We start from the raw sequence: 14,283 nt of genomic DNA, 5'->3' as shown, positions 1-14,283 counted from the left end.
AAGTAATATTTATTTTATTTCACTTTATTGTGATAAAACGCTTCAGAGATCAACCTCTTTAACAAGCTTATATGTGTACAATGCATGTTGACTATCGGTACAATATTGTATAACGGATCTAGAATTTAATCATATTGTCTAATTGAAGCTTCACGCCCGTTGGTTAGCAACTCCCTTTTCCCTTCCCTCCAGCCTATGGTAACCACTATTCCACTCATTGATTCTATGAATTCGGCTATTTTAGCCACCTCATCTAAAGGGAATCATGAAGTTTTTGTCCTTTGGGGACTGCCTTATTTTACTTTGCATCATGTCCCCCAGGTTCATCCATGTTGCCTCACCTGGATGGGTTTCTTTCTTTTGTAAGGCGGAATAATATTCCATTGTGTGTATATACCACATTTTGTTGATCCGTTAATTTGTGGATGGACATTTAGGTTGTTTCCCATACCTTGGCCATTGTGATTGACGATGCAATGAACATACAAGTGGGCAAGGCAGAACGATGGGCTTCCGCTGTAGGAAGCCTCCCCTTTCTCGCTCTGGGGGAACCTGAAGCCTAGAGGCAGCAGATGCTTCTAGAGCCCCTTTGATGTGTGCCATAAGGCAGTGCGTGATGTGAAGGGAGGCATCAGATCTTGTTCATACCAAAGAAAGTGAAGAGTTTACTGTATTCAACCCTTGACATCGCTGGGCTTGGGGGGCTGGGCAGAGCCCTTGGCAACATCAGAAGGATTTGTGTGCACAAGCGTAGGGAGTCTAAGGGAGAACAGAATAGTTCTGCACGAGACTTAAGAGAGGCGCACATTGGAAGGAGTAGAAAGTCGGGAGAGATTGGGAACATCACTGGAACCAATGACACTGAAGAAACTGGAGAAAAGGGGATGATGAGTGAAGAGGAATTTGGGGTGATGGTGCGAGAGGCGGAGTCTGCATGGAGTGTGCAATGTAACTCTCCTGTTCTTCAAAATGTTCAGGAAAACCCACTTTGCTCAGGAACGCCTTGTGGACTTGGATTTGCTCTTTTGGAAGGTGCAACAAAGAGGGTGGATGAAAACAGAGCATCCCCTTAGAATTAGTCAGCTGGGGATCACACTTGTATTTTTAGTGACCCACCTTGTGGCCATGGGCAAGGCATTTTTCTTTTTCTCCCAGGGTTTGGAGCCCAGTGTGCCGTAAACTCTCAATGAATGACTGCTGAATGAGCAAATTCATGCAAGGTCTGTAAAAGCAGGAGGCATGTGAGTGTTTGTTCCCCTGCAGCCTCCCCCTACCTCCCCAGGAACATAGATGGTTTTAAGATCAACTGGGACTTTGGGCAAAGGTTCAGCTGAATTTGTTTGTTCCTCTCTGATCTGCTTTGACTGTCCCTGGTCAGGATCCCAGCCAGCTTGAAACAAACACAAAACTAAACAGGAAAACAGAAGAGTAAAATAACAGCAGAATGTTCTTCTAAAGCCCCGTCTAGTGCTGATAGGGCTGACGAGATAAGAGGAAGTTGTATTTAAGCAATAAGAGTGCTTTGTTCATTTTGGAGACTTCTCTGCCTGTGAGTGCTTTAGATGCAGAGATAAGCCCCCCACTCCCGCCCTCCAGAGATGTCCTCCACCACGCTCTGCTGGGGGACAGGCAGCTAAGAACACAAGAGGCAAGAATTCCAAAACGATACATGTCGAATTGCTGGCCTGGATTTCAAATGCCATAGATAGTTTATGCAAAGTCTCACACTGTTGTAAAATGTAACACAATCCACTGGCAGATCTGCCTGAGCTCGGTCCCAGTTGTTTTTGAGAAAAATAAATAAACTTGAAAACGTCTTCCAGCCCATTAAAGTTACTGTGTTTTACCCATAGTCTCCTGGGTATTAGGCTTCTAGAGTTTTGAATAACTGAAGCCATCACCTAATTCCTGGCCAATGACATGGGTGATTCTTGGCAACTTTACTCTCCTTAAGAAGTTACCTGCGACATTCAGGAAACTCATACTGTATTCCCAGGACCCACTGATGCCTTGGGGTGGGGAGGGGGGCAGGGAACTTTGACAATGAATGAGTTTCAATGCTTTTCAATGTTTTTAAAACAGTGAAGCTCTTTTCTTAAATGAAACATTACAAGGCAGCTCGATATATAAAACAGATGATGCTCAGATGACACTCTGGTTGAAACAGTGGAGCAGACACTAAGCAGATTTTCCCACATTTTGACCTCGCAGGCCGACACCTCCAAGGAACCGTAGGAATCCATAGGTGACACCTTGACATCCTATAACCCAATGCAACATTCAAATGTGAAAGATAAGCCAAGGTCCAAAGAGGCGAGATAACTAGTCCCCAATTGCACATCACATTTTCGGGGAGCTCGGACCTGACCCAGGTCTCCTTCATCCAAAGCCAGCTCGCCGTTGCAGAACTCTTGAGTTTACCATGTATGATTCTCCAAAGTTGGTTAAGTGACTTTGTCCCTTTATTTGAGGCTCCAAGAGTGAACTGATGAAGATATTAACATTACGAAAATTGGATGGAGGGTCTAGGAAACTCCCAGTATTACCTTTGTAACTTTTCTGTAAATAATAATTACTCCAAAACAAAAAGCTTAAGAGAAAAAAAAAAAAAAAAAAAAAGCACTGATGCTTGCAATTGTACGTTACAATGCAGCCATGTGTTTTATCTTGACTTTGATTAGTGAATTTGATGTATAAGTTTTCCACTCCATTTTTAATTCTTTTACTCTCATCTGTATAAATCCCTGCATATAGCCTTGCTTTGCGTGATTCTTATAAATGACATCATAATGTACTTATGCACTTACATCTCGTTCTTTTAAATTCACTCAATGTTATTATGTTTTTGCAATCTCTCCAGGATGACATCTGTGAACTCACAAGTAGGGCTTCCCTTTTGTTTGGCCAGGACCCGTACTGAACAGGTGTTAAATATTGTTAGTATCATCCGTATATATGAATCTCATTCAGTTTTCTTAATATTCTTTTGTTTCTTGAATCCCATCATGTGAATATGTTGTATTTTATGCATTCCCTTCCCCAACAGATGAACATAAAACCTATCCCCAATCTTTTGCTATGATAGATGTTGCCGGAATGGATGTGTTTGATCCTTGAATACCTTGATTCTCTCTAGGTCAGCCTTACTTTTTCAGATAAGGAGACTGAGACCTGCAGATGTAGAATGACAGGCCCAAATGCACAGGGAAGTTTTCAGAGAGGGCCACACTAGAACTCAGAGGAAAGTCACTAATTTGGAATGACCTTCTGCAAAAGTTCTGACCAATCTCAAGAACAACTCAGCTTTTCCTATCTTTTTTCATCATAGTGCTTTTCTATTCTACAGTTTGCGGTTATGTATGCATATGTGATTACTTGATGAATATTTGCACACATTGTCACTCTAAGATCCTCAGCATATGTCTTACCCTCCACCTTGTCTCAGAGTGCTTGGCAATTAGCAGTCACTCAATAAATGTTATTTGAGTAAATGAATGAACCAATGAATGAAATGACATTTGAATACGCAAGAAACCCCCAAGTTTGAAGAATTCTACTTGTCTATACGTGCTTTGTGTTTCTTTTATCACCTCTTGGTGTATCTATCACTGAGAATGAATTTGTGTGTATATGTGTTTGTGTATATATGTACATATGTTTATTATTATATATATATGGAGTGGTGGAGCTGATTTTCTTTGGGGGGAAGCAAATGCTCATACTATCTTATATTTTGCTCTGTTATTAATACAGCTCTGAGCACAATTTACAGATTTGTTCTAAAGTACGCTGTTTGATATTCAAGAGTTTATGAGATCCAACCCCTCAGCCCGTGTTTCTGCCACTTTCCCCAAACTCTAATAATACCAGGCAGCTTATCACAACTTAACCATTCTGGGTTTTTGCTTTCCTCTGAGCCTCTGCTTCCGTGCCCTCTACCTGTAATGCCCCTCCCCTTATTCCTACCTTGTTCTTCCATACCCAACTCAAATGTCAACTCCTCTAGGATTTGTCCCCATGAGAATTAGTCTGTCACCTCTCCCACCAAAACATCTTCTCTGTTATTTCCTTAATAGCAGTGAAGGTGTCCTCTTTTACATCAGCATGTGGGCTCCTGGAATAGACTCTTATCTCTCCATCCCTGTTTCTTCCTGCGGTGCCAAGAACATAATATGTGGATTGTAATCGTTTATCAATTTGAATTTAATTCAACCTCTGAGACCCTCTACAACATGTGTGTTTCTTTATCTCTTCCCAGGTGTGTCGAACCAAGGTGATTGACCTCAGTGAAGGCATTTCCCAGCATGCCTGGTATCCTTGCACCATCAGCTACCCGTACTCCCAGCTGGCTCAGACCACTTTCTGGCTCCGGGTAAGCCAAAGCTTTGAGAGCCTTAGACTCTCTAGCAGTGGTCCCCACGGATGACCCTTTCCCGAGATGGTTTGTCTACCCACTGAAGGCGTTAATTGTAAGGACAGGGAACAAAATACTTAGCGGTGGGATGCTTTCTGAAACGGAATCCCTTCATTGCTTGTGAAAAACCGCCCCGTCATTCCTGTTTTGGCAAAGAGTTTGGATACCTTTGTCTGCCCAGAACGCCCCATTCATTGTTCAAGGCCTTTTAAAATTGTCTTTTCTTCTTTGAAGTCTTTACTGATCCCCACAGAACAAAGTGACGTGTCTTTCCCCTCTAGTCCTGTACATGTTTGATTATCTGTTGGATGGCACTCGTCACATGATATTACATAGCTGTCTAGGAGCCCATCTTCCTGACTCAGAATTGTGGATTGTACCGAATTTTGACTTGTACGTCACTGCCCTACTTTGAACTCCACAGTCTGCAGAAATACAAGGGCCAGGTCTTATTCAGCTTTGTTTTCTTCGCTGCCTAATAATAAGGACCATTTTTGTGTGGTTTTTGTAAGTGCCAGACACTTTCCTCCTATCTTCCTGCGCCTCACAGTTACCCTGTGATGTAGCTGTTTACTTAATCTACCACTTAGAGGTGAGGGAATGTAGGCCCAGAGCAACACAGCCTCCCGAGCGTCACACAGGAGCGTCTTGGAAGGAGCAGACCCAACACTGGAAGAGAGTTTCTGATCTCAGAGCCTGTGCGCTTCACTATGAGGTTTCACTACCTCCCTTTTTCCATCATAGGCCCCTGATGAGTAGTCCAATTCCTGAAATAGAAGATTCTCCTTGAAACCCCTGCCTTGGGGTTACTTCCCCACCATGTGACAGAGGGCATGAGTGACCCTCTTATGTCATGTGCGTTTCAGGCATACTTTTCTCAGCCAATGGTTGCTGCAGCTGTCATTGTCCACCTGGTGACTGATGGGACCTATTATGGGGACCAGAAGCAGGAAACCATTAGTGTCCAGTTGCTCGATACCAAAGACCAGAGCCACGATCTAGGTAAGCATAACCCTTTGGGCCTGGCTTGCTCTTGGTACCCGTTTCCACATCTGCCCACGGGCAGCTATAAGGATGAGCCCTTCCTTCCCCTTTCCTGCTTGTTCTCCTGGTGGCATTCTGATTGTCTTCCGATCAGGATGTGTTTGTATAACTAGAGAAGCCTCCCTTCCATCGTTCCCTTCTGCCAGACACATTTCACCTCAGGCATGCCATCTGATCCTGAAAAGACCCTGGGAAGGAGACAGCATAGGCCATTTCCCGCTGTATGTATCAGCACCTGAGAGCAAAGAGAAGCCCTGAGACACCCCAGGTTACATGGCAACAGCCAGCTAGAGGGTAGAGTAGCCAGGTTTTCAGAATAGTAGCCCCTTGCTCTTACCCTATAGCCAGAGCTGCCTGTGAACGCCCCCCAAGGGCCAACTGTGTGTCCAGCACAAGCTTCAGATTGTAGGAAGAAGAGATGGTTGGATTCAGGGGTAGGAAGGCAGGTGAGGAATCAGCTATCCTAGCACAGGACACAGAGGGAGGACGAGGGCTGGAGTTGTCACGTGTACCACCCCACCTCTGCATCCCCGCCTGAGCCATGGTGCACAGGGAGGAGCCCAGCTGCAGCGCTGATCGCCAAGGTTTGAATCCCATTCCCGCCACTCACTCACCTTGATAACGCGAGTGATTTTCTCGACCACTCAGTGCCTCACTCGGAGTCTCACATTCCTCTTACGCACATTGGTGACAACGATGCCACTTTACAGGCAGAGTGACATCATTAAATGAGATGTTCCTTGAGCCTGCTGTGGTCCGTGCCTAGTACAAGACCTGGCACTCAGGAAGTCCTGTTATCTGCCCCTACATGTCTGGTATAGCCTGCCCAGTATACCTCTGGGCAGTCATTCCAGGTGTTTGGAAATCCAGGCTTCAAAGCTATGCCCGCACCATTCCACAGGGAGCCCATTTCAACGACCCCTAGGAAGCAGGCAGGCAAAGGTCAGGCAAGGTCGAGCAGAAGCCAAGGGATCAGGGAGGGCTTTTTGTTTACTTATTTAGTTCGTTTTAAAGGCAAGGGAGGACATATTAATAAGGAAGAGAAAGAAAACCCCTGTGGACTTATCAGGATTCCTGGGAAATTTCCCTAAGTGGGAAGCAAATATTTCCATAGCTGTCCTGGCAGACAATACCACAGCCAGACTCTGAGCAGAGGGTTTTCAGTGCAATGGGGCAGCATCTGGTTCCAAGGACACTCCTTAGGTCCCACCACTTGATGCCTGAGACTTCCACGTGTCCCTGTCCCTCTCCACCGGGTACCTGTCCTCTGTCCTCAGCATCCTGACCTCCCTGGCAGAGGCTTTGCAGCTCAAAGAGAGTGGACCACAGAGCGGGGGCTGCTGCTGGAGTGGGAGCTTCACAGCCCAACCTAGCAGGCCTGCTGGGACATGGTTAGGATTATGCCATGTCTTAGATGCAGAAACTGAGATTTAGGGGTTTGCTGGAGTCACATAATAAGGAAGTGGCTAAAGCATGAATTGAACCAAGTTCCACCAACACCAAAGCCAGCTTCTATTTAACCCGCTCCATCCTACCCCATCATTCCCTTCCCTCTCTCTCTGGATGGGCCTTTTCTCCCTGCCCCTCTCCCTTCAGCCTTGAAACCTGGGGACCTGTTCCCTGTTCTAGAAATAACCGAGGGCTTTTGAGTGAGACAAACTTGGATTCTACTTGAACTTTATATTGCTGGCTGTTCTGTGTCCTTTTGGAAAGCCAAATTCTGTCTTCTGTCTGCAGAATGGTTGCGAGGCTGCTCCCAGGTTCCTAGATTAAAATTAGAGTAGGTACCCCCCCAACCCCCACTCCCAGAATGGCCTGTGGCTGTGAATTATTTCTGGGAAGGCAGCCTGAAAACTAGCAATTCAGACCATCAAGCTCCAATGCAACGTGGGAGGGAGGTGAGGGCCAGCGATGCTTGGCTGAGGGGTAGCCCTTTGGGGGAGGAGAAGGGCTGTGGGCGCTAGGTGAAGGGAAAGCTTCGGGGGCAGGGAGGCAAGGGGGTTGGAAAGATTTGGAACCAAGAAAAGAAGGCAGACAAAGAAACTTTCAATCAAACTCAAAATCCCCACCGGCCACCCAATGGTGCTTTTGTGCAGTGACATGAAAGGGTCTGGGGGCTTCAGGAAGGGCCCGTTGGGGAGGGCGTGACTGGCCTTGAGTAATGAGCCTGGCCCCCTGGCCCTCTGTCTCCCTGACAGGCCTCCATGTCCTCAGCTGCAGGAACAATCCCCTGGTTATCCCTGTGATCCATGACCTCAGCCAGCCCTTCTACCACAGCCAGGCGGTCCGTGTGAGCTTCAATTCACCCCTGGTCGCCATCTCGGGGGTGGCCCTCCGCTCCTTCGACAGCTTTGACCCCGTCACCCTGAGCAGCTGCCAGAGAGGGGAGACCTACAGCTCTGCTGAGCAGAGGTAAGGTATCCTGAGTCTGCTCTCCCTGGGCCGTTTTGTAGCCAGTGGAGACGAAGGAATTCTGGACCGGGGTAGCCGTGTGTGGCTGCAAAAAATCTGCGTGTCTCCCTTCTCCAGCGTCTGGGCCCTGATCGGCTCCACCTTTGGGCCTGGGAGGCCCACATGTCTCTGAATTCCAGGCGTGAGGGAGGGATTCAGGGATGTGTGGTGGAAAGAGGACCCCCTTCACCTGGCTTGCAGTCCCCCAGCTGACAGTGGCTTGCAGGGTGGCCCCAGGATCACGACTTTCCCTCTGTGGTCCTGAACTTCCTCATTTGAACAAAGACAGGGTAGATGGATTAGCTCCCTTCCAGCTCTTAAATACTAGAACATTCTGCTTCCTAAGTAGCGCAGACAGAAGGCATCTGAAATTGAGGGGGATGGATGGGAACTGGTATTTGCTTCATCCCAGTTCACTGTGTGTTTCCATGATGGGTGAAATCACCACGCCATCCCCATGCCTATGTCCTGAGATCCCCCCAGTGTTCCAGGAACCTGTCTGTCAGTTGCATCACATCACTTCTTCAGTGCTTTTGGCCTGGCTTCTGTTAATATACTCAATTTGGGGCTAAGAGAGGAAGGTGTTTCCTGGAAAGAATCCAAGCTGTGGCCATACTCTTCCTGGATCTGACTCTGCCCCTTCTTGACTATGTATCCGTGAATAAGTCACTTCACTTTTCTGAGTCTCAATTTTCTATCATGGGAAACACTGATGATAATAGCTGCCCCATAGCGTGGCCGTGAGAGTTAAATGGGACGCTGTAAGTGAAGGTGCTCTCGCACACAGGTAGACACCCTGAAAAGACAACTTATTGATAAAGAACATTTATCTCTGTATGCAGTGGTGCCTTTTAGCACAGAATTCCACATACAGTTCTCAGAGTTAAGCTGGAAGAAGCCTCAGAGATCACCTAGTACATCCAAAGTATCTAAGCTTCTGTGTTACCCTTTGGAATTCCAGCCCCCCGCCTCCCCAAAGGGGAGGGACTGGTCCAGAGTCACACAGCATCTCTCATGTGTGTTTAGTGAGATCCAGAAGAAAAAAGAAAGTTGGGGTCTTGGTGGGCTCCCCCAGAGTGAAGCCCTCTGAAAGGCCATTCAACCCTGCCCCTATACCTGGGAGCAAGGAGAGGAAAAAGGAGTGGGGAGAGGGGACCTCAGCCTTTCCCACGCCCCTGACCACAGAGGATACAAAAGGTGGTTGCAAAACCCACATTGCTTTGCAGCCGCAGTCTCTAGCTTCTGTTGTGTAAAGTCTGTTGCAATCACACAGAGGCCAAAGAGCTCCTTAAATATCACTCATTGTTATATTTCACCCTAAGAGGGCTTTTTCATCCCTGCTTCTCCAGACTATAAAAATAACTTAATTCTCAGAACCCAGAGAAACAATGTGGATGGAAAATGCAAATCCATCGGCCTTTTCCACAATGCTTTCCGTCCTTCCCCAGGCACCGGCACCATCCCCGAGTTCACCGAGGCCGGCACTGACTTCTTTGAATTCTTAATCAACAGTTCCTGTGCCTGAAGTAAACAGTAGAAAGGGTTTAACCTCAGAAACAAATCAATCCATACATATTTGTTGGGTTCTTTGACTTCTGGTGGAAGAACAGTGACCTGGGGCAAAGTGTAGCCCTGACGGGTGGTATGATGGTGAACCAGGCACTCGTCCTCACTGGGCCTCAGTCTCCCCACCTACGAAATGATGCTGGATTGCATGTTTTCCCTGGTTCTTTCCAGTTCCAACAGTCTGTGATTCCCAAAGAGCTAGGAGGGGAGAGAGGGAAGAAGACGAAACCAACATTTGTTATTTTATTATCTTATTTCATTATCACATCTGTCCTGCGAGGTATGGACAGACTGAGTGAGTCCATCCACCCAGACAGTCAGAGGCAAAACCTTGCTTTGTGGGCCCCTAAAAGCCACGCTCTGCCCTCCAGAGCCAGGCACATCTCAGGGAGTAGAGACCTTTTCACGGCTTCTTCCATCTGAGCATGTAGTCCTGGAACCTAAGTAAAGTGCTGGAAAGGCAGCCCCGCAGCCCCCAGGGCCTTGGCTGTCTCAGCCCTAAGTCTCGTCCGAGCTGGGGCAGGCTGAGCCCCCTGGATGCAGGACCCCCTCCTGAATGAGGGTGGGAGGGGGGAAAGGAAGGACACCAGCTGCTCCTGGGGATCTGAGGAGGCCTTTACCCAAACAGGCAGGACAGTGCAAATGTGCAAATGCACTAAAACAAACAAACCAGGAGGAAAGAAAAGAAAAATTAGCAACAACTGTAAAAAGCCTCAGGATGTTTTTCTCCATTCTCAAAAACACCAAGGTAAATAGCATCACTTTTTATAGCCCAGTTTCAGCTGGCTGTAGTAGAATACCCCACTGTGCTCCCAGCTGTTTCCCAGGTAGTGAAAGGTGCTGTTTCTCTCCTCCCCTCCTGCTCCCACCCACACCCCTTTCTCTCCCCATCTAATCTTTTTCTTGCTTTCTCTCCTTGTTCCCTCTCCTCCTCCTCTCCCTCCTCTCTCTCCCCTATTTTTCCTCTTCATTTTCTCTCTCTTCTCCTGAGCTTTACATCTAGTGGGTTGCCACAGGAGAAGCATCACTACAGCAAAATCAATTCAGGTGGTGTGTTCTGACCTAGATTCAAGGGTCTCCAATCCCCATGCTGTACTTGGAATTAATTCAGAGGTCCGAGAAAACAGGATCAGGTTTCAAATGAGAGGTCCGGTTGTGGAATTCTAGCCAAACCCCAGCTTCACACCAAGATAGAGGAAGGGGGAAAGATGGGGGGGGGGGGTGCAGCATAGTGATGGTGACGGGGGAATTAGGAGGCTTCTTCAATGAGAAAAGGAACCATCGTGAATGGAGGCTCCAGTGTGTCTGTCTCATACACACAGGCTGCGTCTATCCATCCTTAGGGTTCTAAGCAGAGATTGAGCAATTTATTATAAAATTCAGTGGGTCATGTGTTTAAACAACTAACTTCCTTCCCTCCCTTTCCTCTTCCTTTCTACCTCTCCCCCCCTCCTCTTCCTTCCTTCCTTCCCTCCTCCTTCCCCTTTTATTTATATTATTTCTTCCTCTATATCCAACTCTTCCCACTTTCTCCATGCCAGGCCATCTAGAGAGAGGCAGTTCTCATAGGGAGCTAACTTTTAGAAGGCTAACATTAGGAGGGAATCAGTTCTTCGTGTGGCCAGACTCACCCCTCCTCCAGCCAGGGTGGACTTTGTGGTTGGAGCCGGGTGGGGATTGAGGGGTGCCTACACGCGGAAGCCCAGATGTCCTAGAGTCTGTGCGCGGACAGGAGCCCATGCGAGGCAGATTCTCTTAGGTGATTATATAGGAATTCATATGTAAGATTTGGAGGCCAGAATGAAGCTGCTCACAGCCAGAGACCCCTGGCCTCAGATTGCTGTCCACAGGCTCACCGAACTTCTCCATCCCACAAAGGGACCAGCACCTCTCAGAATATCTGTTGGGACGGGGGTCGCTGGTCTGGGGGCTATGCCTGCAAATGGAACAGCTGTGCCTCAGCATATGTATTTCTTCAACTGGACTGGACACGGCCTGACTCGTCTCCAAAATGTTATCTAGCTCGCACCCCCATCGGCCTCTGTCAGAGTTCCGACTTTTCTATACCCTTGTCAATACTTGGGATTATCAAAGTCTATTTGTCCCCATTCCAAAGGGCTCTGACATTATATCCTTCTGTTTCATCCTCACGAAACCACCATCCCTGAGAGCTGGGGGCTCTAAGAGATGCTCTGGTTCAGCTCTCTCCTTGGAGGACAGGAGAAGGACGGTCCACGCGAGGGAAGTCAGTCACCCAAAGTCACCCAGTCGTGAGGGACGACACTGCCATTTAAATGCAGTTCTCAGGGCTTCCAGGGCAGAGCTCTTTCCTTTCATCAGAGGATTCACCTCTGCTGTCCCACAGGCCAGCCTAGGCCACAAACCACGTGTGTTCGTGTGGCCCTCACTAATTATCTTCTTTAGTTAGTTGCTAATGATTAAATACCAGGAGAGTGATATTAAAATACACGGACTTCTCCCTCCTCTTAAATACGTCAGGAGATTTGGAAATACCGGAGCCTCAGTCCCACTGGGCAACCTGGGACTGGAGTGGAGAAGGGCCGTAGCTTGGGCCAGACACGTGCCTCCCACTGGCACTCCCAGCTCACCCTGGCCGTCACATTGTCTGCCTGGACCCTGCAGGCCGCTGACCCTGCATCCCTGCTCTGCAGAACCTGTCCTTTGTTCCACCACATCGCTGGCTTCTAGAATTCGAGGGCGCAAGAGCCTTTAGGATCTCTGTCTACCCCTGGTCGCTCCACTTCCTGGCAGGAAAACGAATCCTGTCCTGGTAACTCTTGATCGGTCTCACTTCCCAAGTGACCCTGCAGCTTCTGTGCCAAGAGCACATCCCCCTTCACTTTCCAGTGTTGAGTGTGCTGTGTTTTTTGCTGTCCTCATCTGGGTAACCCAGAATGGTTTATAAACAACCTGCCTGTTATTATCTCCACTTCCCCATGGCATAATTGCAGCTAAGGAGCCGGCACAGGAGTGAAGCCATGAGTCAAGGGGCAGAGCCAGGAGGGGAGCCCTCATCTACCCTATAACTTCTGGCTTTCTCTGTCCTGGTTTCAGTACCACCCAAGTATCCTCTGTTATGTGTGATTAGGGCCATTTCAATAATTGGTAGTGGGGGCAGCAGTTGGGGGCTTGACTGTCAGATAACTTAAGGTTTTACCTCCACCTGGAACCCTGAGTCTGTAAGTAAATAAATTAACACAGATAAGAAAAAAAGAAAGTTCATAAGTATCCGATTCTCTCTGCCTTTGGGGGAGGGGCTGTCTCCACCTTTGCCCAGAAGTGAGAATTTCATCAATACAGTACTTGCATTCCTTCCCACATCCCTCTGATCAGCCACAGTCCTCCCTTCTGAAAAGCATCTTTTTTCTTTTCTTATTTTAATTGACTATCCATCACTAGTATTAAATCCCCCCCCCCTTTTTTTTATGAAGCCAGAGGCTTTTCTTTGTTTTGTTTTCCTTGTTTTAATTTTTGTTTTTGTGTTTCAGAAATGACAGGGCTGTGTCAGGGAGTTATTTGGGAGGGGCAGTTGGGGTAATGTTTATCATTTGGGGGCAATGTGTTCACATAACCCTTTCTAATTATCTAGAAAGCAAAGGAAGGAGCAGGGACTTAGGGGACAGACAGGCAGACCCACACTTGAATTCTGTCTATACAGCGTGCCTTTGGATAAGCCATTTAAACTCCCCTGTTCTCAGTCTCCTCTTCTTGAAAATGGGGTTAATAATACGACCTCAAGGAGTTACCACAAGGATGCAAATAAGATGATGCAGCTAAAACACAGTAGCCAATGCCTGGCACACGTTACCTCCCTTCCCCTTTTCTTCTGTTTTCAAGCCTGCAAGCCAAGTGCAGACAGATGTGCTGAAAAAGCGGGGATGCCTTACTCCTCAAAGTGTGTTCTGGAAGATACTAGTCCTAAGAAATGTCCCAAGAGAAAAAGGTCCTCCGAGTTTGGAGAATGATGTGCACCTTAGCCTCTTCTGGAAATCTACAATGCGCTTTTTAGAACACTCAAGGTTCTGAGAAGTCCTGCAATACAATACAGCAAGCTGACTGGTCTCATTAACCTCGTGCTATCCTACTCAGGCAAAGCCTATTGAATAGATGAATGAGTGGCGGACATGTCACCCTTTTGATAACCTTGCGAGAGAAATCATTTTGTTACCTCTACTTTACACATGAGGAAACTGAGGCTCAGGGTGTCATACAGTTTTCCAAGGTCGAACAGCTGACCAGTGGCAGAGCTAGGCCTGGATTTGCGCAGTTGCTAAGCTCTGTTACTCTTTCCATTCTAGGAAATTAAGTTTTTCAATTTATCGTTTTCCTGAGAAGAGCACGACTGTGCGCAGAACTGGGGAGGGCGTTGTTTTTACTCTGATGGCCCCGCAGCCCAGAGAAGCCCAGATCCCTTGTCTTTCGAAAGGGCTCCCCGAGTCCCCTGGGTGGCCGTCAGGCATGAGCCCAGGGGTGCAGAGCGAGAGTGACCAATCTGTAAGGCGTACAACAGCAGACCAGCCTAGAAGCTAGTAGCTTACAGAGTAAATCTACTTAAATGGGAACCATGTGGCTCTTCCCCCCCAGCGCTTACACAATGTGAACAGATGCGTTGTCTGGTGTCAAAGCCCTGGGTTGACTCCACAGTTCCCGTCTCTTCGAGGTCTCCATTTAGTGCAACGCCGAGGCTGTCAGGGAGCAGGAAGGAGGGCGGAGAATCCGAGGAGCTCAGCAAGTGTCACTTGGTCCCACTAGCCCTGCATTTCAGAGGGGTTACGTGGGGAGTGGGA

At 47.7% G+C, this 14,283-nt stretch overlaps 1 protein-coding gene across 1 annotated transcript in view; it reads left to right on the top strand.

Annotated features, from left to right (window-relative positions):
- PAPPA (pappalysin 1) overlaps positions 1–14,283 on the top strand; it is a 235,406-nt gene that overhangs the window by 162,306 nt on the left and 58,817 nt on the right. Inside the window, exons 11-13 of the mRNA XM_019731188.3 lie at positions 4,259–4,372; positions 5,281–5,416; positions 7,657–7,870. Of these exons, the coding sequence (XP_019586747.3) occupies positions 4,259–4,372; positions 5,281–5,416; positions 7,657–7,870 (464 nt within the window). The remainder of the gene's footprint in view (positions 1–4,258; positions 4,373–5,280; positions 5,417–7,656; positions 7,871–14,283) is intronic.

Source organism: Rhinolophus sinicus, chromosome 16 (genome assembly GCF_057876585.1).
Source record: "Rhinolophus sinicus isolate RSI-liver-muscle chromosome 16, RSI-T2T, whole genome shotgun sequence".
In the NCBI taxonomy this organism is placed as follows: Eukaryota; Metazoa; Chordata; class Mammalia; order Chiroptera; family Rhinolophidae; genus Rhinolophus; species Rhinolophus sinicus.
The sequence above is the reverse complement of the archived record's forward strand: the minus strand, read 5'-3'. Positions and strand labels throughout refer to the sequence as shown.